The sequence below is a fragment of the Mizuhopecten yessoensis genome, unplaced genomic scaffold (assembly GCF_002113885.1).
Source record: "Mizuhopecten yessoensis strain PY_sf001 unplaced genomic scaffold, ASM211388v2 scaffold10589, whole genome shotgun sequence".
In the NCBI taxonomy this organism is placed as follows: domain Eukaryota; kingdom Metazoa; phylum Mollusca; class Bivalvia; order Pectinida; family Pectinidae; genus Mizuhopecten; species Mizuhopecten yessoensis.
In genome coordinates, this window is record NW_018408622.1 from 424,526 (window position 1) to 448,044 (window position 23,519).

Sequence of the window (23,519 nt, forward strand, 5' to 3'; positions counted from 1 at the left end):
ATAAAACTATAGGTAAAGTCTGTTTCGCAATGAGGGATATTGCCGGATATTGTTCAAAATGTTATATTTTACGACATTAAAATGAACCGAGGTCAGGGTCCGGGAAACAAAATAAACATGGGACGCACAAGTTGTGTATTGGATGGTCCACGTGTGTGACAGTTGACGACGTAGTACTTAAGTGCATAGTGACATCATGGGAAGGATTCTTTCAGGTAAATGACTTACTCTCATACCAAATTTAAGGGAATAAACGGCACACCTTTCAAAAAGTGCCCGGGAAGAAAAAAAGTTTATTTTTATTGACACAGTGACAGTAAGGTCAGGGCCGTTGCACACAAAAATACTTGTATTTAACCGAGATTTGTCAGTTGTGTATGCATGGAAAATCATATTTTTTCTTCATTTTGTGGAAATAAGACATTTGAAAGTCGGAAAGCTGTCTGTTTCAAATTTGCAAGTGTACTGAAATGATAATCAAGGGATCCGGCAGCCAGTTTAGAAAAGAAAGTGGTAGGCAAAAAGAGAAATTATGCTCATATTCCAATTAATAATGTTATAACAGTAAACAGTCCTTGCCAGTGGTGTCAGATTGTCAGTTCTGACTGGTAAAATTTCATTCTCTCTGGTGACATATTCGTTTATCTGGTAAAATTTTAAGAACAAACAGCAGTTTATCAAACTTTATGTACTTCCGTTTAAGTTAATTACGATGTTTTAATATCTCTGTAAATCAGGTAGGTGTTGTTTATTCTAGGCTGCCTCAGAACGTTGAGGGAGTACCCATCCCGATAAAACCTACAGCCTTATATTGCCTAGCTTGTTAAATTTATACAATTGTATTTGTTTAGTACATACATGTACAAGGAATAGTGATAAATATCATAATATTAAGGGCTGGGGCTCGAACCCGCGACCCTTGGCTCTCCAGGCCCATGCTCTGCCGCTGAGCTAAAGGGAAATTCCCTACAGCTCACGCTTGTAAGGCAACTTAATCAATGCACATCTTTTACACTATTCCCCACTTTTTTCAGACACCAACCCATGCAGGTTCTTTGACTCCCTGCCAAGTGTTCTCCTACATTGTACCTTGAACAGGGAGGGTCAACAGCACCAATTTGTAGGTAGAACGAGGAATAATAAGTGATAAAGATAGTGCCGTGGCTAAGGCTCGAACCCGAGACCCTTGGCTCTCCGGCCCGATACTCTACCGTTGAGCTAAAGGGAAATTACCTAATGTTTGACGTTTGTAAGGCAACCTCATCAATGCACATCTTTTACATTTGAAATGGTTGATACAATATGTGACCAGTGTGTATAAATGTACAGTTTATAATCTCCACTGCTATGGGTACAAAGGAGGCATACTCCATAGCTTGTATTGCCTATTTGATAACTTCATATAAGGAAAATGCTGTAACAATACATCAATACTTCATATAATAAGGGCGCCCCTTCTCTCAATCATCTGCGCCCTGTGGTCATATCAATAGGTCAAATACGGTACATGAATAAAAAAATGGATAATTTAAATATCAAGAAAAGACTATTTGCAAAGAGGCCATGTTTGTAAGTTACTGTAATCAAAGCAAAACTGATCAGAAAATAATTCACCTAGAACTTTGATAATGTCATTACCTCCCCTTGGGAGGGGGGGCATGATTTATACAACATTTAATCGTAATGTGCCAAGGATACTCTAGATATAAACATCAAATTTGGTTTAGATCCCTTCTTCTGTATGGAAATTTACCTCTATTCACCTTATTCAATATCATGCAGCCCCTCTCCCCCAGGGGACAATTACCATCAATTTACACAAAATTAAGTCCTCCTAGTTCAAGGATGGCTCTAGACCAGATATTGTTAAAATTAGGGCCGGAACGGGTAACCAAGTTACCGGTTGCGGTTCAGTTACGAGCACTATCAGATTAGCAAATCTTTGTACCCGAAAACTGTCACAAAATGTAGGTCAATATTTATTGGTTTTTCTCTGTCAGAAATGTTGTTCCTGACTGCTGTTTTAGTATATTTGCTATACCATTGAGTGCATGTATACAATAAACTAGTATTTATATAATACCAACTAACATTCTGTTGAACAATGTAACTTATCATTCACCGGCAGCTATCGTGTGTGTTCCGACCGGAAGTGATGTGCAGAAATAGGTGCACATATCTTTGACAATGCATGAATGTAAAGTGAAAATAAGGAAATTTCCCAGGCGGGAGGCTAGCGATATATAGCCAATTCATAAAGATTTTGCAACTATATTTACACGGAATAAGTATTGAGTTATCTTTGATTATGCATTTAGTGAATTTTAAGTCATCATATTTTTATCATAACAAAGGGCCATTGGTGGCTGTATTTCATGGCACACAAAAAAACGGTTAAATTAAAGTATGAGAGTAGGGCATCTGTGCCATAAGGACACACTTCTAGTTTGTTTTACAAAATTTCTGGATAGTAATAAATCTTTATGGATCCCTGTCCCACTGCACTGTTTTCTCCTATATACAGTCACCTCCCCTTAACTTACGTTTGGATATAACTATATCACAGTTGGACCACGGCGCTTCCGTTGACAAGGTAGCTCAATCAGTTAGAGCAACGGTAAATAAATTAGAAATCCAGTGTTTGAATCTGCACTGAATTTTTACACTCAGGACACTGTTGTTCATTGTATGCTGTTTATTTTATCCTTATTATTTCTCATTATTCTTATTCTTATTGCGAGATATATGCATGGTTTCCTTTCGGAAATGATTTCTCAAGGCTATAGTCATGCATGAAAAATAGTTTCAAATGCGTAGTTACAGTTTTACAGTAATCCCTAACTAAAACTAAAGGGAATTCATGAAACTGGGGCCAACTCATATAGATTGATGACATGTTTTTACTAACATATACTTCCGGAAGAAGATGAAGATTACAAGCTAGCAATATCCTTAACTCGGTTTAGCGTTGTTTGCCACAAGAGCCAAAAGAGGATAGTGAAGTTGAGATTTGTTATGGTTAAGTAACCATATAAAGAATTGAATAGTATAAATTTTGGGGAATTAAAGTATTAATACTTATAGGGATGAATATGTATGATGTGTAGCTTGGGATACGTAGGCTATAGAAACATTGATTAATAATAAGTAGATACAACGTAATTTACATTAAGGTAGTTAAGATGACAAAATCACATGCATCTAGCATACCTTCTTGGCATTTGAGGTGCGAGAAATATGAGAAAACTATTATCAGTGAACGATCATGAGGTATGGTATTGATTCTGCAGAAGTGATCACAGTGATAAGGCATTAAATACTTGCCTGGGAAAATTCACCAGACACACTAGGTCAGGCAGTGCTCACATGGCAGTGTATCTTACATACCTCATTTCATCCAGATTTTTTTTATTATATTACATCTTGAAAAAAATTGCCGATTCAATTACGGCATGCACATGTTTGAAAACATGCACTGATCTGTCATTCTCTTGCCAATAATTACAGATCACAAAGAGGACCTGTTCTTCCTGCAGAGCCCCCGTCCCCAGACTCAAAGACAATGATACACGTCCCCTCCCCAGGCCAGCGATGATGATATGTCCCCCCTCCCCAGACCAGCGATGATGATACGTCCCCCCTCCCCATACCAGCGATGATGATACGTCCCCCCTCCCCAGACCAGCGATGATGATGATGATAATGAGTCTGTCAGTGTCCTAGTCATGTGATGCCTATACACTCATCAATCCAGTGTTTGGCTGAGGCACAACAACGCACATGCATCTTTTCTGCGTATATTACACTGTTACAACGCAATGCTGATTTGGTGATCGTGTTCAATGTAAGTATGGTAACTGTTGCACATCTCAATCCTGCCAGCAGCCGTACTTACAGCATGCACATGTCTTATTTTCTGTATCATTGTATTCTGTACCATAAAGCAACAGTGGGGTATAACTATAATAAAGTAACACATTGTGTCTGGTGTTAACAGTGTGAGGGTGAAGGTGTCATTAAATGATCTATTGTCTTTGATATAAACAGTATCAGAGGTAGTAATGTATTTCATGTGGCTTACCAACAAAAACAATAGGTGAGATGTCTTGTATTTATCGTAGTATTAATTCTAAGTAGCTGAGTGTGTGTATGTACCAAAGAATGGGATGTGGTAGGATTGTAAGCCTGTGGTAATATGTGCTGTTGAGGTGACTGAGGTGACGTGTGATTTTGAGATCACATATGCTGTAGGAGTGACATGTGTTGTGGAGGTGGTGTGCCCTAGAGTGGACATGTTATAGGGGTGACATGTGCTTTAGAGATAGCCTGTGCCATAAAGCTGACATCTGATTTAGAGGTGGCTGTGTTATAAGGGTAATGTCTTGTACTCGGTGTTAGAGTAGAGTGATATTTTTTCATTCATACATGTACAAATTTGAAACAAATGTTAATTTTTAGTATTTTTTTCCGTTAATTTGGGATGGAGCCTTTTTGTCTCATTTTGGGAAGAAAATAGGGAATGGGTCTCATTATTGGCCCCAAAAAGTCCTGCAGAAAAATACTGTTTTTTTGTATGTTGAACTTTATCTACTCCATTCTGTTTTACCTCTTAAATATGGTTCAACATGATTCCATTCTATTTCATAAATATGGTTTGATATCATTCTGCTTTGTAAGTCATATTTCTGTTATTGTGTTACTTGGAGTAGAGATCATAAGGCTCTATATTGTGATCCTGGGCAGACATTATCTGTCATGGTGTAGGTTTGATACAAATCTTCTTATAATAGAAAGAAGAATTGTTCAACACCCAAGAATTTGTTTCAAAATAAATAAGGTTCAACGCGTCGGTAGCCAAGTGGTTAAGGCGTCTGACATTTTGATACCACCAGCCCTCCACCACTGGGTCGCGGGTTCGAGGCCTACGCTGGGCAGTCGCCAGGTACTGGCCGTAGGTAGGTGTTTTTTCTCTGGGAACTTCTACTTTCCTCCACCACCAAAACCTGGCACGGCCTTAAATGACCATATCTGTTTATAGGATGTAAAACACAAACAAACCAAATCAAAATAAATTAAGCTATTCATAAGGTTGTTTTTTACATTTTTTTGTAAGGGTAAATAAAAAATATGTCTTTCAAGGGTGTATTACTGCATGTATTTAATGCCAGTTAACCCATGATGTTATATATGTCAGATTTTGGAAAAGCAGTAAGAAAGTCAATAATCTTGTACTTGAGCCACAGTGTCAAAAAGGTCAATGTCCTACGACCTACCAATGCAACGTACAATGTAGCCCAGTATTTTACTGAAAAAGTCAGAAATCCTGCACTGTAAACACGGTGTCAAAAATGTTTTAATAATTTATCCCTACCACCTGCCAATGAAACTTAGCTAAACAAAAAATACTGAATTTAATCCTGAACAAATATATATTACTTTTTTTTCCACCAAATATTTTACTAAATTGGATCACATAAATATCAAATTGATCATTGATGATCAACTGTGATAAAGTGTTACACCTCTGACTTAGTCCAACTGGGACCAAGTCCATCTGTGTCTAATCCAGGTATCACTGGAACCAAGTCCATCTGTGTCTAATCCAGGGATCACTGGAACCAAGTCCATCCGTGTCTAATCCAGGGATCACTGGAACCAAGTCCATCTGTATCTAATCCAGGGATCACTGGGACCAAGTCCATCGGTGTCTAATCCAGGGAATCCCCCCTAGGTTTTGTGATAAAGACTCATCACATATCACAAATGGTTTATTTATAAACACAGGGGGGAGTTGATAGCCGCTGTACAGTATGTAGCAGCATCAGTGTATAGGTACGGAGGCTGGCATGTTGAGGTTACAGTGCCTGGAATAGATTGCCGGGGGGTTGTGTACTGGTGTGATTCCCTGTCAGTAGGAAAAATACAGGAGCTATCAAATATTTCTAAGTTATAGTGTCCACAGTGTATATGTGAATTCAAAGGATATTGTGGATATATAAGAATACCTATCTACAACACATGCTGGTAGGTACACGATGGTCAGGAAATACCATAAGTAATATTGTTAAAGCATGTACAGACTATATATCAGTGGTAAAGTCCTATGAAAAGACAATCGTTGCTGTTTAGTTAGAGCTGTTTAGAGAAATCTTTGCCATGGTTTTGTGTTTTATATTAATTATACAGCAGAACATCATTGTAATTAATAGTCCTTTCTATACACTATATATATCAGTATATTGCATGCCTGTTATTATTATAGGTATATTAAAGTGCCTGCATCATTTTCTGATTCTGGAAATATTCAGATTTTTTACTGTTTGAAAAAGTTATGCTCATTCTTTGAAATTGCCACTGTTAATACATGCAATTATGTACATAATGCATAATTCATGGTTTTGTAGTGAACGCTTGTACTGATGATAAGAGTAATAACACATGTACAATGCTGAGTCCTGCTGTCTATCACTGATGCTGTGTTTACATTGTTTAGTTATGCATCATTCCACTTTGTATCAATGAGTAAAGTTACTACCGGTATATATTACCCTCACTCTTCAGCTACTGAAGACTTCCATATCATGACCTAATAAACTCGCTATAAAAAGTTTCTAGACTACTATGAACATATGGGAACTCTGTATCAGTGTATTTTTGTCCCTAATACTTATATACTTCTTCCTATGTTAATGGGGGCTTCAATTTTTACACAAAGGTTTCACTGATACTTATAAATACCAGCGTGACACAGTACTAGCATTGTAAGGACGAGAGGTACTACAGACAGGACCTTTTCCCTGTAGATGTTGTCTGGGACAGATTGACAGGACAGATTGACAGGCTAGGGCTCCCATGCTGCCAGATTGTTATGATAGAAAATATTCCAGTATGTTATCTGTAAGATTGCTGTTGTATCTGTTATTGCTTGTAGTTGGTTTATCAAAGGTAGAGTCAACCAATTTATTTGATAAGTCTCAGTTGGGCGTCCAGTTCTTAAGTTATAATCTCTAGTTAGACTTTAAGTTCTTAATTGTTAACCTCTGAGTCAGGGTTCCAATTCTTCAACTTGATAATCTCTAAGTCAACATTCCAGTTCTTTACTATAGATATTTGCATTGAAATTATAATACTATTTCATTATGGTATACAAATATTAATAGTGGTACATTGTGGTATACTTGTTAACAGTGGTACATTGTTGTATACTTGTTAACAGTGGTACATTGTGGTATACTTGTTAACATTGGTACATTGTTGTATACTTGTTAACAGTGTTACATTGTGGTATACTTGTTAACAGTGGTACATTGTGGTATACTTGTTAACAGTGATACATTGTTGTATACTTGTTAACAGTGGTACATTGTGGTATACTTCTCAACAGTGGTATATTGTTGTATACTTGTTAACAGCGTTACATTGTTGTATACTTGTTAACCGTGGTACATTGTGGTATACTTTTTAACAGTGGTACATTGTGGTATACCTGTTAACAGTGGTATATTGTTGTATACTTGTTGGTATACCTGTTAACAGTGGTATGTTGTGGTATACCTGTTAACAGTGGGATATTGTTGTATACTTGTTAACAGTGGTACATTGTTATATACTTGTTAACAGTGTTACATTGTTGTATATTTGTTAACAATGTTACATTGTTGTATACTTCTCAACAGTGGTATATTGTTGTATACTTGTTGGTATACCTGTTAACAGTGGTATGTTGTGGTATACCTGTTAACAGTGTTACATTGTGGTATACTTGTTAACAGTGTTACATTGTTGCATACTTGTTAACATTGGTACATTGTTGTATAGTTGTTAACAGTGGTACATTGTGGTTTACTTGTTAACATTGGTACATTGTGGTATACTTGTTGACATTGGTACATTGTTGTATACTTGTTACCAGTGTTACATTGTGGTATACTTTTTAACAGTGGTACATTGTGGTATTCTTGTTAACATTGGTATATTGTTGTATACTTCTCACCAGTGGTACATTGTTGTATACTTCTCAACAGTGGTATATTGTTGTATACTTGCTAACAGTGTTACATTGTGGTATACTAGTTAACAGTGGTATATTGTTGTATTCTTGTTAACAGTGTTACATTGTGGTAAACTTGTTAACAGTGATACATTGTTGTATACTTGTTAACATTGGTGCATTGTGGTATACGTGTTAACAGTGTTACATTGTGGTAAACTTGTTAACAGTGATACATTGTTGTATACTTGTTAACCGTGGTACATTGTGGTATACTTTTTAACAGTGGTACATTGTGGTATTCTTGTTAACATTGGTATATTGTTGTATCCTTCTCAACAGCGGTATATTGTTGTATACTTCTCACCAGTGGTACATTGTTGTATACTTCTCAACAGTGGTATATTGTTGAGAAGGATACAACAATGTACCACTGTTGACAAGTATACCACAATATAACACTGTTAACAAGTATATCACAATGTACCACTGTTAACAAGCCACTGTTAACAAGTATACCACAATGTGGTATACTTGTTAACAGTGGGAGATTGTGGTATACTTGTTAACAGTGGGACATTATTATATACTTGTTAACATTGGTACATTATTGTATACTTGTTAACAGTGTTACATTGTTATATACTTGTTAACAGTGTTACATTGTTATATACTTGTTAACAGTGGTACATTGTTATATACGTGTTAACATTGGTGCATTGTGGTATACGTGTTAACAGTGTTACATTGTGGTATACTTTTTAACAGTGGTACATTGTGGTATTCTTGTTAACATTGGTATATTGTTGTATACTTATCAACAGCGGTATATTGTTGTATACTTCTCCACAGTGGTACATTGTTGTATACTTGTTAATAGTGTTACATTGTGGTATACTTTTTTACAGTGGTATATTGTGGTATACTTGTTAACAGTGATACATTGTTGTATACTTGTTGACAGTGGTACATTGTGGTATACTTGTTAACATTGGTATATTGTTGTATACTTCTCAACAGCGGTATATTGTTGTATACTTCTCAACAGTGGTACATTGTTGTATACTTCTCAACAGTGGTATATTGTTGTATACTTGTTAACAGTGTTACATTGTTGTATACTTCTCAACAGTGGTTCATTGTTGTATACTTCTCAACAGTGGTACATTGTGGTATACTTGTTAACATTGGTATATTGTTGTATCCTTCTCAACAGCGGTATATTGTTGTATACTTCTCAACAGTGGTACATTGTGGTATACTTGTTAACATTGGGACATTGTTGTATACTTGTTAACAGTGGTACATTGTGGTATACTTGTTAACATTGATACATTGTGGTATACTTGTCAACAGTGATACATTGTGGTATACTTGTTAACAGTGATATATTGTGGTTAAAGTGTCAACTTGGTACATAGTGGTATACTTGTTTACAGTGGAACATTGTGGTATACTTGTCAACAGTAAAACATTGTGGTATACTTGTTAACAGTGGTATATTGTGGTTAATGTGTCAACAGTTGTACATTGTGGTTAATGTGTCAACAGTTGTACATTGTGATATACTTGTATACTTTTTAACAGTGGTAAATTGTTATAAATGTAAAAACAGTGGTACATTATGGTTTTCTTATAACAGTGGTACATTGTAAACATATACTGTTCAGAATTGAGGTACATTTTATATGTATTTGTTACTTTTTCTGGTATCCTTTAAAACAAATTGTAATAAATATTACCACAACATTTGTCTAGCCTGTTCTGGAATAGCCAAGCCTAGATATTAGGGTAAGATAGTTGCCATATACAACTCTTCCACTGCAAAGAGTTTGATTTATATGTTTGGTATTCATATAGGGTTCATTTGCATATGTCAAAATTGCCAAATTTTTGCCATCAAGTTATAGAGAAATCAATGAAGCCGGTCTTAACCAATCATGCCAAAAGGTAGATGTTTGACATATTAATTATTTGGATATTTGGTCATTACAGTATCCACAAAGTATTAAACCAAGATATTTTACTGTGGAAAACATACCATGATTCAAATAAAGTTTAAGAGATCAATCAATAACGTTTTATTGTAACATTTTGCTGCTAGGAGATAAACGAAATTATCAAAGGATAATTACAAAGATACTATCACAGTGTCTTTGAGGTAAATAAATATAGAGATTGATCAGCAAATATTTTCTGTACATGTGTTAGTTGGGGACACCAGGATTGCTGTGGATTGTGAATGCTTGCATGAAGTTAACCTAAAAGTACCAGAGTTGGCCGTCCTACAAAGTCAGCAGGCAGGTATGATTAATTATTGGCCGAGCTGTGTGATTCAACAAAGAGTGGATGTAGTAATTATATGCCTGAGAATGATTGAAACCAGACCTCACCATATGTGGATGTTTACATAACTCACAAAATACATACTGAGACCAGACTACAATCATTTGTGTAGATGCCAAGATTGGATTGATCTGGTGTGCATAATGTTGTAATAATATGTAGTGAAATATACTACGGTACTGAATGACTTTGGGTTTGATATTGTGGGGCTTATCATTGAGCAGGACAATAAATTAGGGTATATCCAGTCAGAGTGGCGTGGCTTAGGTCCTCACCCACCATTCCATATAAAGGTGTATTATATTATTTAGATTATATGACAAAAAAAGCACCATTAAAGTGACGAAGGAAGACAATTTTATGACACAAACTCACATATTATTGTGTATTATTGTTTTATATATATGGACTGTGGGATGGGAATTTGTGCCAACACTATAAATATCTTTCAAGGCAATAGAGAACTCGGCAAACAAGAATTCAGAAATATTCAAGATTGTATATACCTGTACATCATTTAATATATATATCACTAATGGCAATTTGGCAGCTGGCTGTATAATATAACAGGGCTACAGCATATGTGAATGGGATAGGGTTTATCATCCTCAATACTCTAGGGGTTACACTCACATATGTAAATATCCTGTTTATTATATGTTAACACTGATAAGTCGCAAGACTTAAGGTTAATAAAAAACTTGAACTTGAACTTGCACTCTCTGTACCCCTGGAATATGTCATAGCGAAATCAAAGGCATGTGGCTAGCTATTTGATTGGTCTGGGGTAAAAAAACACTGACCAATTGCTCGACCAATCTATGTGCAGAGAAGGCAATACCTGATTTCAAATACAGTCAATTTTACCGTTACACGACAACAAGATTCTTTTGATCTGCATCAAAGTATCAAAGAAGTCTTCTCATCTCATTCAAAAAGTGGTGCACACAGAGTATGCAATTTTGTCCTGACCTATTCCAGGGGTGTAGAGACCGAAGGTGAGCATAACCCCTGGGCCGGTATTCATGAAACTGTTCCCATGCTCAAGCATGAATTCTGTACTTAAACCAACTTTCTTGTAACTCCCCTAAATCATGTTACATCAGCTGGGAATAATGTAGGAATAGAAAGTTGATACCCTTTTTTGAAATAGGGGAAACTATGTGCTGTAGGTGTATAATGACCCGTCCAGTGAAAGCTGCAAGCTGGAGCCAGGGGAAGAGTACTTGAGGGGGGCATGGATTACATCTTTAATTTTGTTTCTTGTTGTTCATAATGAACAATGATATATTATAATATATTATAAAATATCAGCAGCGACAATTTATATCAACACAGGGAAAATGAAATAAATCACTTAGTTGTGGAACTGATGGAAAATTAAAAGAAAAATGAAACAAAGGCAGATATTCATGTGGTAGTATTTTAGTTACAAATGGTTGAATTGTTAAACTGAAATAGGGGGAAATAAAGCTGAAAAAGGGGGAATAATGCCAAAATGGGAGGGGGAACTAGCCCATATTCGACCATAAAAAAGGTCTGTATATATCCATGTACATGGTCAAAAAGTCCAGTGTTAACACTGAAATCAGGATTCACCTTGAAGTCTTTCAAATTTTTTATAAACAATTGAGGAAATATTATTGTTTTATTACTTTATTGCTAGCACAAGAAACTGGGCTCTAGCATAGAATCAGATTTGAGCCTGACAACGGTTACATGAATACAGGCCCTGGAGTATTGAGGATCGCTGTTTAAATATGATCACTTATATTTGTTCTGTATTGTGGTGTTTGTGCATTCTTTCTGTATGTGACAAATGGGAGGGGGAGAAGTGAATACTACGTATCCCCACTACTTGTCTGCTAGTGTGTGTGTACTAATACTACGAACCCCACTACTTGTCTACCAGTGTGTGTGTGTACTAATACTACGTATCCCCACTACTTGTCTACTAGTGTGTGTGTCGTATATATATGGTACACCGACTGTGACGTCTGACTATGGATGATGGGTGTTGTATGAGGTTACTCTCTGTAATTATTGTAACACTGTGAGAGTAATATCGCCAGTCTGTAACACTACTGTGTGTATTATATATTTGTTTAGACTAGCTGACACTATTTTCAATGTTACCAAATCAATGCTGTGCATATAGCTCCGTTATATTGAATCATGGATGTGCCACCAACGTCAGATAAGTGAATCTCAGAAAAACGTGATCCTTGTCAATATCTGTTTCTAATCTCAACTCCAAGGTAATCCAAAAGTTTTTTAACCCTTTCACCACTGTAGACCAAAATGGACTCATCCAGATCAATGCATGGTAGAGTTTACTAAAGTTACATAGGGGTGAAAGGGTTAAGGGTAAAAGAATCTATCACCCTTATGAAGTCAATGTTAAAATTCTTTATGTTTAGCTCAAAGCTTTCCATGTGTTAAACTTCCAAAATATCCTACCCAGAGGAACTGACTTAAAAACATCCCATGGATTCTTACTGGTATTTCATACCTGTACCAAGTAACAGTGTAATAGGACGGGAAAAATGCAATGATAAGACCAGATGGGCCCGTATTCACGAAACTGTTATGATGCTCAAGCATAATTTCTTGTTTCAGTTATAAATTAATAAAAAGATCTGATTTTTTCAATGATTTATAAAATAAGAAGAAACTTAAAGCCGAATACTGTTTTCAATGTTACATTTTACTTTTTGAATCATTCTACATGATTTCAATGAGTTACATGTTCGCTAGCCAAGGGTTACGATCCGATATGATCCAGTCTTCCTACTATTCACCCGTGAAGAGTAGGTAGATCGTACCGAACCGTAGCCCTAGGCTAGTGAAGATGAATGAGTTACAAGGAAGCTGGTTTGAGCACAGAATCCATGATTGAGAATGTGAATGGTTTCATGAATACAGGCCCAGGACGTTTGACCTACTCCAAACAACTTATTCACCCCTAAATATTTACATTGAACTTGCCCAATCTGTGATTTGGTAAGGTTCAAAGGTGACTTTAGGGGGAAATGGGTTAATACAGATCTTTATTGTACCTAACATGCTGGTTTCGAGGATTCTTGATAGATGAGCACATTTGTATCTCTATCAAATTTTGGGATTAAATCAATTATAGGAGAACATCTGTCTGAACCTGACAGCTTGGGAGAACTACCATTATGACTTCCTGTGAGTGTAAACTATAAATTATAATGACTTCCTGTCAGGTAATACCATATCTTTAGCTCCCCCAGGGTCAGTATATATGTATTTAACTTGAAGCCCTCTCGAGGGACATACGATGTAATTTCAGGAGGAGGATCTTAACTTAATGACAGTAGCTGTATTAAACAAGAAGTACTTTGTGACTTCAATAGAACTACAACCTTTGGTGGTTGATGAAGAAGTTTATGGAGGATTAAATGTTTAGATTGGATAGACCTATGGAAATATTTGTATATCTGATGACCTGTATTTCCTGTAATGTAACTCATTATTTGTTGTGTATCTGTGTGGCATAAGAATATTTGAACATGAGGTTTGTGCTTCTTCCCAGGCAGAAATAAACTATATTTCCAACAAAGAGCCATATGACTGAAGACCATACAAGTGGAGACAACTCCAAATTCAAAATTATGAAGAGGTTTCATGTAAAATAACTTTCTGTCTTACCTACAATGATTGTATTGACTAAAATTGGGTTTGTGGGACTGACCAAAATTTGTGAGAGATGGCAGTGCTGTCCCACACAATTGTGGTTAGCATGTATGCAATGTAGTATGGAAATACTATGGCAGTCATTGGTTAACTTGTAGATCAGGGATATATAATTTCATAATTAAGTTGCTCACAGACAGATATTGAAAAATTGTACTTGCCCAATCTATACATTCATAGTAATTATTGATTTTTTTTTACTAGCCCAAACATACTAGCCTTGGGTATCAATTAGCAAGTGGAATTGTACATACACTTTTGTAGGTTAACCCTTTCACCACTGTAGACCATAATGGACTCGTCTAGATCGATGCATGGGAGAGTCTACTAAAGTTGCATAGGGGTCAAAGGGTCAAGGAAAATCTTAATCTATTGATTGACTGTTAGGTAATTATAAGTCCAACTAGATATCAACTAAATAGATTCACCAGGGAACACCTACTGCATATAACTGATTCTCTACAACATTGCAGTGTATTCAGGACTCTGACCTGTGATGTATCTTTTTAAATGTAGGTCAACAGTACCTGAGCGTCCGTATCTTCTCATATCACAATAGAATAAAAAGATTTAAAAACTTCATATGTACAGCAGATAATAGCTGGCACTGAACAGCAGTTCAGATAAGACCTTTTCATCAGCAGCTGTGACCTTGTGACCTCAAATATTTCTTAAAATAAGCTGTATCACAGATTCTGAATCTACCCATTCAACCCTAAAGTCACATTTGAACCTTATCAAATCAAAAACTGGACAAGTCCATTTAAAAAATGTAGGGGTGAGTGAGTTAACCAGCTGGTCTATTTATACAGGATTCTGAATGAAACATTGATGAGAACATATGTACTGGGATCTGTTTTACCTATAAATTATATATATATGGCAACCATCTGTTAGTTCCTGCTGATGAGCCTCAGTATATATACACTTGTTGTTTCCAAGGGCAAACTTTTGTTCTGGAACAAAGTTGTGGGTTATAAATTTTGTGTAACACTGCAGGTTGTGCAAAATATTGCCATCAAAATGGAATTGTGGGGTTTATAATATAGGCTATTAATTTACTCAGGCCATGAATAAAAACAAAAAAATCAAATGTTAGCAGCATTTTATGGAATATCATTAACTCATTTACCCCTGAAATTTCATGATGAACTATTCCAACCTTTGAATTAGAAGAGTTAAATTGTGTCCACAGGGTTGAATAAGTTCAGTTTCATTGTGTTTGAGTATTCAATAACTTGTCAGAACAATTGTTTGACAGTGTTTTCTTTTGCATGTTTCAGGATTAAGCCATAATGGAAGAAGACCCTCAGGAGTTGTCCTATTCCTCGGAACACATCGAACAGCTTCTTCAGTGTGCTATCTGTCTGGATCGCTTCAAACAACCTAAACTATTGCCATGTCAGCACACATTCTGTGAAACACCCTGTCTCGAAAATCTCGTTAATTTCCTTTCAAGGAGTATAAAATGTCCAGAGTGTCGAGCGGAGCATCGTGTACCCTATCAGGGGGTCTCGTCTTTTCCCAACAATCTAACAATCAGGAACTTCCTTGAAATTCCCACAAAACGTATACGACGGACCAGTGGGGGTTCCGGTGGGGATGGAGCAGGGGGTTCTACCGTGGCTTCTGGTAGCACTAGTGCTGCGGGAGGTAGTGGAGGCGCATGTGCCTCAAGTGTAGGAGGACAGTATATAAATGCTGTGGCCCAGGACAGGGAGCCCCCGACGGCTGCAGCATCTCGCTCCGGGTGCACTATATGTACAAGGGAGACAACTTTGTCACGATGTGCTCACTGTGATCAAGTTGTATGTGACGCCTGTAAACGATCTCACATGGACCACATTAAGCTGGATGTGGCACGGCTGGTCGGCCAGATACGACGCGGTATACCGCACATGTCCGATGCGGTCAATCACATGGAGATCAAAATCGAGGCATTACGACAACGATCAGAAAGTGGTAAGGCGGAAATTACAGAGATCATAGAAAAGTACATAGCAGAGCTTCGGTCACGTCAACGGCTGTTACACAGTGAGGTAGAAATGTTCCTCCTCGGGGAAGTTCGGGCACTCAGGATGCACCAGGAAAATCTAGAGGTCGAAATGGCTAGTATAGCCAGCTTCTGTGATACAAATGAGTCCACACTTAGCAGATCTCAGCAAAATACATCTGATGAGGGCATTGTTGAAGATAAGAAACAGTGTGTGGAATATATGGAATTATTGCGCTCTTATGAATTAGGTAACTATCCTTTGCCAAGAGAACGTTCTCTTCAGTTTTACATGGAGGAAAATAGACTTTCAAATGTCATTGCCGGTTTTGGAGAAATCGTTACTAATAATTCACAGTCAACTTCAGAGAGCCAGTCGTCAGCATCCTCCAGGGATTCCTCGCCCGTAGTATCCCTGACAAATGTTGTGACCACCACCCCTTCTCTGACCACAACCACCACCCCCAGCACATCTACTGCTAATTCTGGTCCCATGAACACTGACCGAGCCTTGGCCCTTATCAGGGGAGGACATCACCTCAGTGCTTTTACAACACCTTCCCCGGCTCCCGACTCCGATTCTGAGGCACGGAGCAGTCCCCTTCCGCGGAGGACACTCCAGGAAAGACGGCGTGGGCACATGTCTGACACAAGGATTGCAGGGCTGATGGCTGGTGGTGGAGGAGGTGGCGGTAGTGGTGGTGGAAGTTCCAGCCCAAGAACCTCAACTGCCAGTGCTTTGAGGGAGCGCCGCTTGAATCGTAGTCTGAGTACTGGTGCTTCTCTATTTACACCTGTATCAAGTCTCACAAATCAGCCCTCCACTTCCATACAGGAGGAGCCCTCAGCCTCTCCTTCTCCACGACCTAGGAGGGCAGAGAGGAGTAACACTTTCAGCAGAGAAGAGAGTAACACTGCTTCAGAGGTCGTACCACAAACTTCGCGTGTCAGCTCTGCAGATGCTCGTCCTCGGGCTAGGCCGCCAGTCAGGTTTGATGTAGGCCTTGATGACAATGGAGATCAGAATGAGTTACCGGGATTGGAGCTCTTGTCTTTCTCAGACAACGAGAGCTGTGTGGTTACCACAGCAACCAACAACTATCAGGATAAAGGAAGGGCCATCATCAGGTTTGGACAGCGAGGAACAGACTTCATGCAGTTCACTTGGCCTCGTGGAGTGGCTACAACACGTGAGAACAATATACTTGTTGCCGATAGTAGCAATCACAGAGTGCAGGTGTTTGATTCTGTTGGAAAGTTTGTGAAAGTTTTTGGCTCCTACGGTCAAGGAGAGGGTGAGTTTGATTGCCTGTCAGGGATAGCGGTCAACAGTTTTGGTCAGGTGATTATTTCTGACCGTTACAATCACCGTATCCAAGTCTACAATCGCCACTGTGAATTTGAGTTGGCCTTTGGTACAGAGGGGTCGGACCAAGGACAGATGTTGAATCCATGGGGTGTTGCCTGTGACAACATGGGCTTCATCTACGTTTGTGACAAGGAGAATCACAGAGTTCAGGTCTTCCAAACAAACGGCAGGTTTGTCCGAATGTTTGGAGCGCTCGGACACCGTTCCGGTCTGTTTGAAAACCCTCATTTTGTTGCCATCAGTCCAGATAACAAGATTTTTGTCAGTGACAGCAGTAACCACCGGGTTCAGGTTTTCTCTATGTACGGAGACTTTCTGTTTGCGTTTGGATGTCCAGGGACCATGGAGGGCCAGATGAGATTTCCAAAGGGTATAGCCATTGACGACCAAGGATTTGTGGTTGTCGCAGACTCTGGTAACAACAGAGTTCAGGTTTTCCGCGGCAATGGCAGATTCTACTGTATGTTTGGATCCTATGGAAGTGACAATGGGCAGTTCAAGGGTATAGAAGGTGTAGCCATCCTTGGCAACGGAAATATCATCATTAGTGATCGAGAGAATCATAGAATTCAGATTTTTTAATTTTAGAAATTTCAGAAGAGTTTTATGAGTCGTGCTTTATGATTCAGGATTTTAGGATGAGAGTTATTGCTGCAGATGATAATTATCTGTATAATGGTGCTTGTTTGTGTTCAAGAGTAGATTTATTTATCTAACCAGGGCTTGTGGACTCATTGTAGTGGATTACCTCTAAGATAAGGACAAGCAGGTATGCATTGTGTGTGTTTGGGTTGTGATGCTAACCAGATTTTCGTGTTAGGATATATCATACCTCGGAATAATTCTCTTGGTAACAAGATGACACGGCCGGTGCGTAAGCATAAAAGTGCCAAGAGAATACACATTTTTACATGTGCTTTGTTAGTGATATGGACATGCCGCAGCGAGGCATGTGAATTTTGCGCACATCTGTTGCAGAACTTTCTGCTGTTCACATGAATATATGAATCATCAACTTAATTGTTACCATGGTTTCCCATCATAATGAATCTCCTGTGCCGAAGGTTTAGTCAACATAACAGTTTGTTTGCAGTTTATTAGGCGAAGTTAAATATATTTAGGATTTTGTTAATCATCAGACATTTTCAGAGATTTGCTGACATCTTTTCTACGTAGCGAGTGAAAACAATTTGACCTTGGGTATATTTAGATACTGATAAATTAGCCGGTCCCTAATAAGATATTTCTTTGCCAATTTAATAGCATTAGATTACATTGCTATTAGGTACTATGTAAAAACAAAATCATAGTAAACATCTTTAATCTTCCAAAACTTTTTCAAATGTATTTTCCGTTTAAACATTGGAACCCCTAAAAAAGAAGGGGTTTTTGGGGTTTTGTTTGTTAAATACCATATAAACCCTTAAAACGTTAATATTGGTCTGTGAATTCATATAATTTACCAGGCAATAACAAAGGTTAGACAAACACTCATTCACCCCTGAAATTGCATAATGAACTATTCCAACCTTTGAATTGGAAGAGTTCAAAAGTGTCTTCAGGGGGTGAATGAGTTAAAAGTTGAAAATTCACACTTAATGACTATTTATTCATTTTGGACAATAAAGAAAATAATTTCACTCATGAATCACCAGTGCACTGAAATTTTTCGGTGTATGTATGCTAATATCACTTTTGGGTGGGAATTCTTTCTAAGGTTACACATTATAAGGTCATAGAGGGAATAGCTAAAGTTAAATTATGTATGTCTATATACACCATGTCTTCCAGTGTTACATCACATGTACAGCTTTTACATTCTCCAAACATTCCCAATGCCAGAATACATTAACCAGAACCTGAGGCCCCTAACAGAGACAGACCCAGCTAGATACACTAGCCGTGACTAATACAACCGCATCCCATAACATTGAGGCTTCTCAACAAATATTACTCTGGAAATGAAAATGTAAAAATAAAAAAAATATCTGTTTCTCCTATTCAGATATATAAGCACTTCTTTATGAAATGTAACTTTGAAATTATAGCTATGGCTTCTATCAAAAGATTTCTTATCTATTTTCAATTAGCGTGTTTTTGATGGAATGAACATGTAGCAGACATACGCTTTCTGTTGTTCATTATTTCAGTGTATAAAACTGTCTTTGTTGCCTTTGTTTATAAATTTACAGAATTTATCATCTTTAAAGTTGACTATCACTTAATTTGCCCTTCTTTTGAGTCCTTTGTAAGAGTGGCCATGGGTAATGTCTCAATTACCAGCTTCCTTTGCACCTGATCTTGAAAATTTGTTCTTTATAATTAATGACGCAACATATACATTGAGCATAACATAGTACACTTGCGCAATCAAAATGGTTTCACTAAACTGTGATAAATAACAGTCTGTATACACACAACTAAATCAACAATATTGGCAGTTAGAAAATGATGGTGTCGCATATCATTGAATTTATTATTAGCTGAAAATTAATTCCATCAAACTTGTTCACTGAATTTGGTGAAATGATTGTTAAGAAGCCCTTTGTCAAACTTGGTGATGTCAAAAGTTTAGAGTCACACAGCTAATTCATATCTCTTCCTGAATGATCGTGTGGTGGATTTTGCCAAAAAATGGTCGCTGAATTTTATCAAATGTAGTCGTGTAGCATAATCTTTGGGGTCAGTAATGGTCCAGGTGTTTCGCTGGTCGCGTTAGACAGATGGTCGCTTAATACAGTTAAATTGCATAGTAAAAACGTTCGGGAGGCGTGAAAATTGGTCGCATAAAACATGTTTCTTCAACACAGATGGTCGCTTGAACAGATTTGACTATTAAATATAACTGCCCTTTTTGATGATCTCAATATGACTTGAAACACTTAACAACAAAAACAGTTGGACAGCACATTTTACTAGTAAACGTTTATCTCCCCTTCATCCTCTTATTTTTGAAAGGATTTCTTTCAAATTTATTTTGCTACAACATCTCGCTAATGATAAATGACTTCCAATTTATGATAAATATCTCTTCCAATTTTTGCATAAACACTGTATGTATTCAAGAAACTGGTTTTTTTTTATCGATACTAATGTCCATATATATAGTCCTGATATATTGCCAAATCTCTAGCAGTTGATTATTGATGGTTTTATAATCTTTTAATTTATTATTGTTTGATAAGCATTAGTGAGTGAAGTAACCGTGCATATAATTTACAAACTAGTAATCCGTCCAATAAATTATGTCCAAATCAAATATTATTAGCATTGTTTTAGAAGTGTTTAAGCACCCATTTTGTTATTCATGAATTTTTCCACATTTACATTTTAGTCGTTAGTTACTTTTATTTTATTTTGTCAGGTTCTGGTGTTACATATGAAACATTTATGTGGTATATGATATAGTTTTAGAGAAATATAGGAAATTTGTTGGAGCCTTATTAATTATCATAATAAGTTATTAATGAAACCTTTCAAAATCTCTACCATTTTTTTTTTTAAATCACCAAGTTTGTAAAACTGATTTTTATGTACTTTAAATTCCTGATGCATTGTGTTCAGCAGAACTAGTCTTTACAAACATTTTTGTTAAGGTACAGGTAATTCTGTATAATACCCTGTGTTTATTTACACATAACTTTGTTCGCTGTATTTCTTCTTTTTGGTAACCATGGTTACTATGAAATATATTTCCAGTTATTGAATATTCACATATGATATGCTCAAAATGTGAGTGCAGGATTTAGTCAACATGTAATGTTGCAAATTATGTTTTCGTGTGTTGTTTTTGCAGCTTTATTTACCACAGATACATATCCCTGTTAGATCTCAAGTGTCATTTTTATAATTGTTTAACGGACCATCAAAGGTTTAAGTGATGTTGGGCCGTTATATATATAAAAGGTTACATAATACCGGGTGTAGTTCTTCCCTCTGTAACATCTCAAGGGCTACATTATGTTGATTGTCAAGTCTTTTACTTCAGTTTTGTTTACGATGTTTGAACTACCACGACCCTCAGGAATGATTAAACAATGGGCAATTAACTATAATGGAATCATTAGAAAAAGGGGAAAATTTGTAAAAAGGAGTATTTCTGTGAAGCTGATCTGATTGTGATCATGATAGTTGTGAATACTAACACTCAACATTTTCAAACGTTTGTGTAAAGCAACTATGCTTCAACTTAACTGTAGCCATTGCTTGTAAATGTTTTCTTTCAGAAACAGGTAATTATTTTTGTTGCAGGTGTGCAGGCATCTCTTGTAGAATATTTGTGATTGTGTACATTTCCGTAACACAGTCAAGATCTAATGTAGCATAGCAGGTGCACATGTATGGTTCTCTCAAACAGATTTTAGTTTGTGAATAAAAATCACGAGATTAGATCCGATCCCACGTCATGATAAATGAGGCACGGTTGTCCAGTGGTAGAACGCCGGGCTCGTGACTGAAGGGTTGCGGGTTCGCGCCACGGCACTGTGTTGTATCTTTGAGCAAGATACTTTACTCCGCTTGTTCCAATCTACTCAGCTGTAAATGAGTACGTGGTTGGGCAGTGCTAGCTGTTAGCGCCGAAATAGCAGCTCCGGCTGTATGCTCCCCAGGGAGTTGAGAAAGGTATTGGCTGGTTGCAAAGGCCCTATAACCATGGATAATAATTAGTGAAAAGCTTTGAGACGACCTACGAACTAGGTTGTGATAAAGCGGTATATAAGAACCTCCAATTATTATTATAATTATGATAAATAAGTGTAAGCTTAAGATAAATTGGTTAAACAAATTTACCATTACAGATCATTTTAAGTTTTATATTAAGGTATAGAATCTAAGATTTATGAAAAATAAAGAATTTCATGATAAGCATACAAGTTATCTATTTGAAATCACTGAGGATGACATTATTAAAAGAGGTTCCTTTATTACCTCATATACGGTAGGTAGTTCAAGACAAAGGTATATTTTCTATATGTGAATGCCCCTATGAAATGTATTATAGCTTGTATAATATAGCATTTGAATAATTGTCTGCTTGGGAACTAACATATAAAACAGACTAGTGCTAACACTCTATACTGAATTTGATCTCAACATCAAGTGTCCATTTGTGGTAGAAATTTAACTCATTCACCCCTGAAGACATATTTGAATTCATCCAATTCATAGGTTGAAATAGTTCATTATGAAATTTCAGGGGTGAATGAGTTAAAATACTCCTGGTGTTCAAGTATGTGAGTTAAGGTGCTTCAGTACATGTACCCGTTAACTTGCCCATCCTAATACAGAGAACAACTGGTATGCATGCAGACGAGGAACAAAGGCACATCGTAAATGTACGATTCGATTGCAGTCGTGGCTATCAAAGGCTAGTTCTCTGAGGAAGGGTGGTAATTAGGTTAGCTATGGTTAATTTGCCAAATTCCACTGTTTGTTCCTGTCAGGTGTGGTAAGGAAATCACTGAGGACAAAGAGGTGTGCACCATGAGATACTGCAGACCAGAGTTGAGTTGAGATTCACAGGGAATGAAATTAATTTTTGGATGTTTTTAGGGATATTTGCCAAGTCTTTGTTAGAACCTGCTATAGATAGGTCACACAGTATAATTTTCCTTCCTGCCTTCTTTGTTTTGAACTTACAAGATATTCACTGCAGTTGAACTTGGTAATTTTAGGGCCTGGCATTGACATTGTGGGTGCCCAATAGTAATCCCATTGTCTGTCTGTTTGTCTGGCTGGCTGCATGTCTCTATGTCTGTCCAAACTTTCGATTCTGGAGATTATCTCAGAGTCCAACATCTGTTCTAAGTTCTAGCTCACTTAATATAGACCACAGGATTGGTCAAACGCATGACAGGGCCCTAATTGCTCCCTTGCTGACTTGTCAGTGTTCCAGTTTAATATAATGATATGGCTACTGGGAGGACAATTACTGATGTCATTCTTTCAGAATTATAACGTTTTATTCTCTTTTTCTTATATCGACTCTAACATATACATTAGGGCCATCTTCAAACCAATATAAAACTACTATAGCAATATTCATCATATACAGGGGTTTACTACTCGAGGAGCCCAAAGCCAGGAGCTAGCAATTTTTG

At 37.1% G+C, this 23,519-nt stretch overlaps 1 protein-coding gene across 2 annotated transcripts; it reads left to right on the top strand.

Annotated features, from left to right (window-relative positions):
* Positions 1–131: 131 nt before the first annotated feature.
* LOC110461197 (RING finger protein nhl-1-like) lies at positions 132–21,835 on the top strand. 2 transcript variants are annotated; one of them, XM_021514566.1, is made up of 3 exons: positions 132–215; positions 3,508–3,844; positions 15,340–21,835. In XM_021514566.1, exon 3 carries the CDS (start codon positions 15,352–15,354, stop codon positions 17,998–18,000), a length of 2,649 nt encoding a protein of 882 aa, XP_021370241.1. In that variant the 5' UTR covers positions 132–215; positions 3,508–3,844; positions 15,340–15,351; the 3' UTR covers positions 18,001–21,835. The 2 variants fall into 2 exon arrangements, with proteins under 2 accessions (XP_021370241.1, XP_021370242.1); XM_021514567.1 differs by lacking the exons at positions 132–215; positions 3,508–3,844 and adding an exon at positions 5,829–6,024.
* Positions 21,836–23,519: the final 1,684 nt, after the last annotated feature.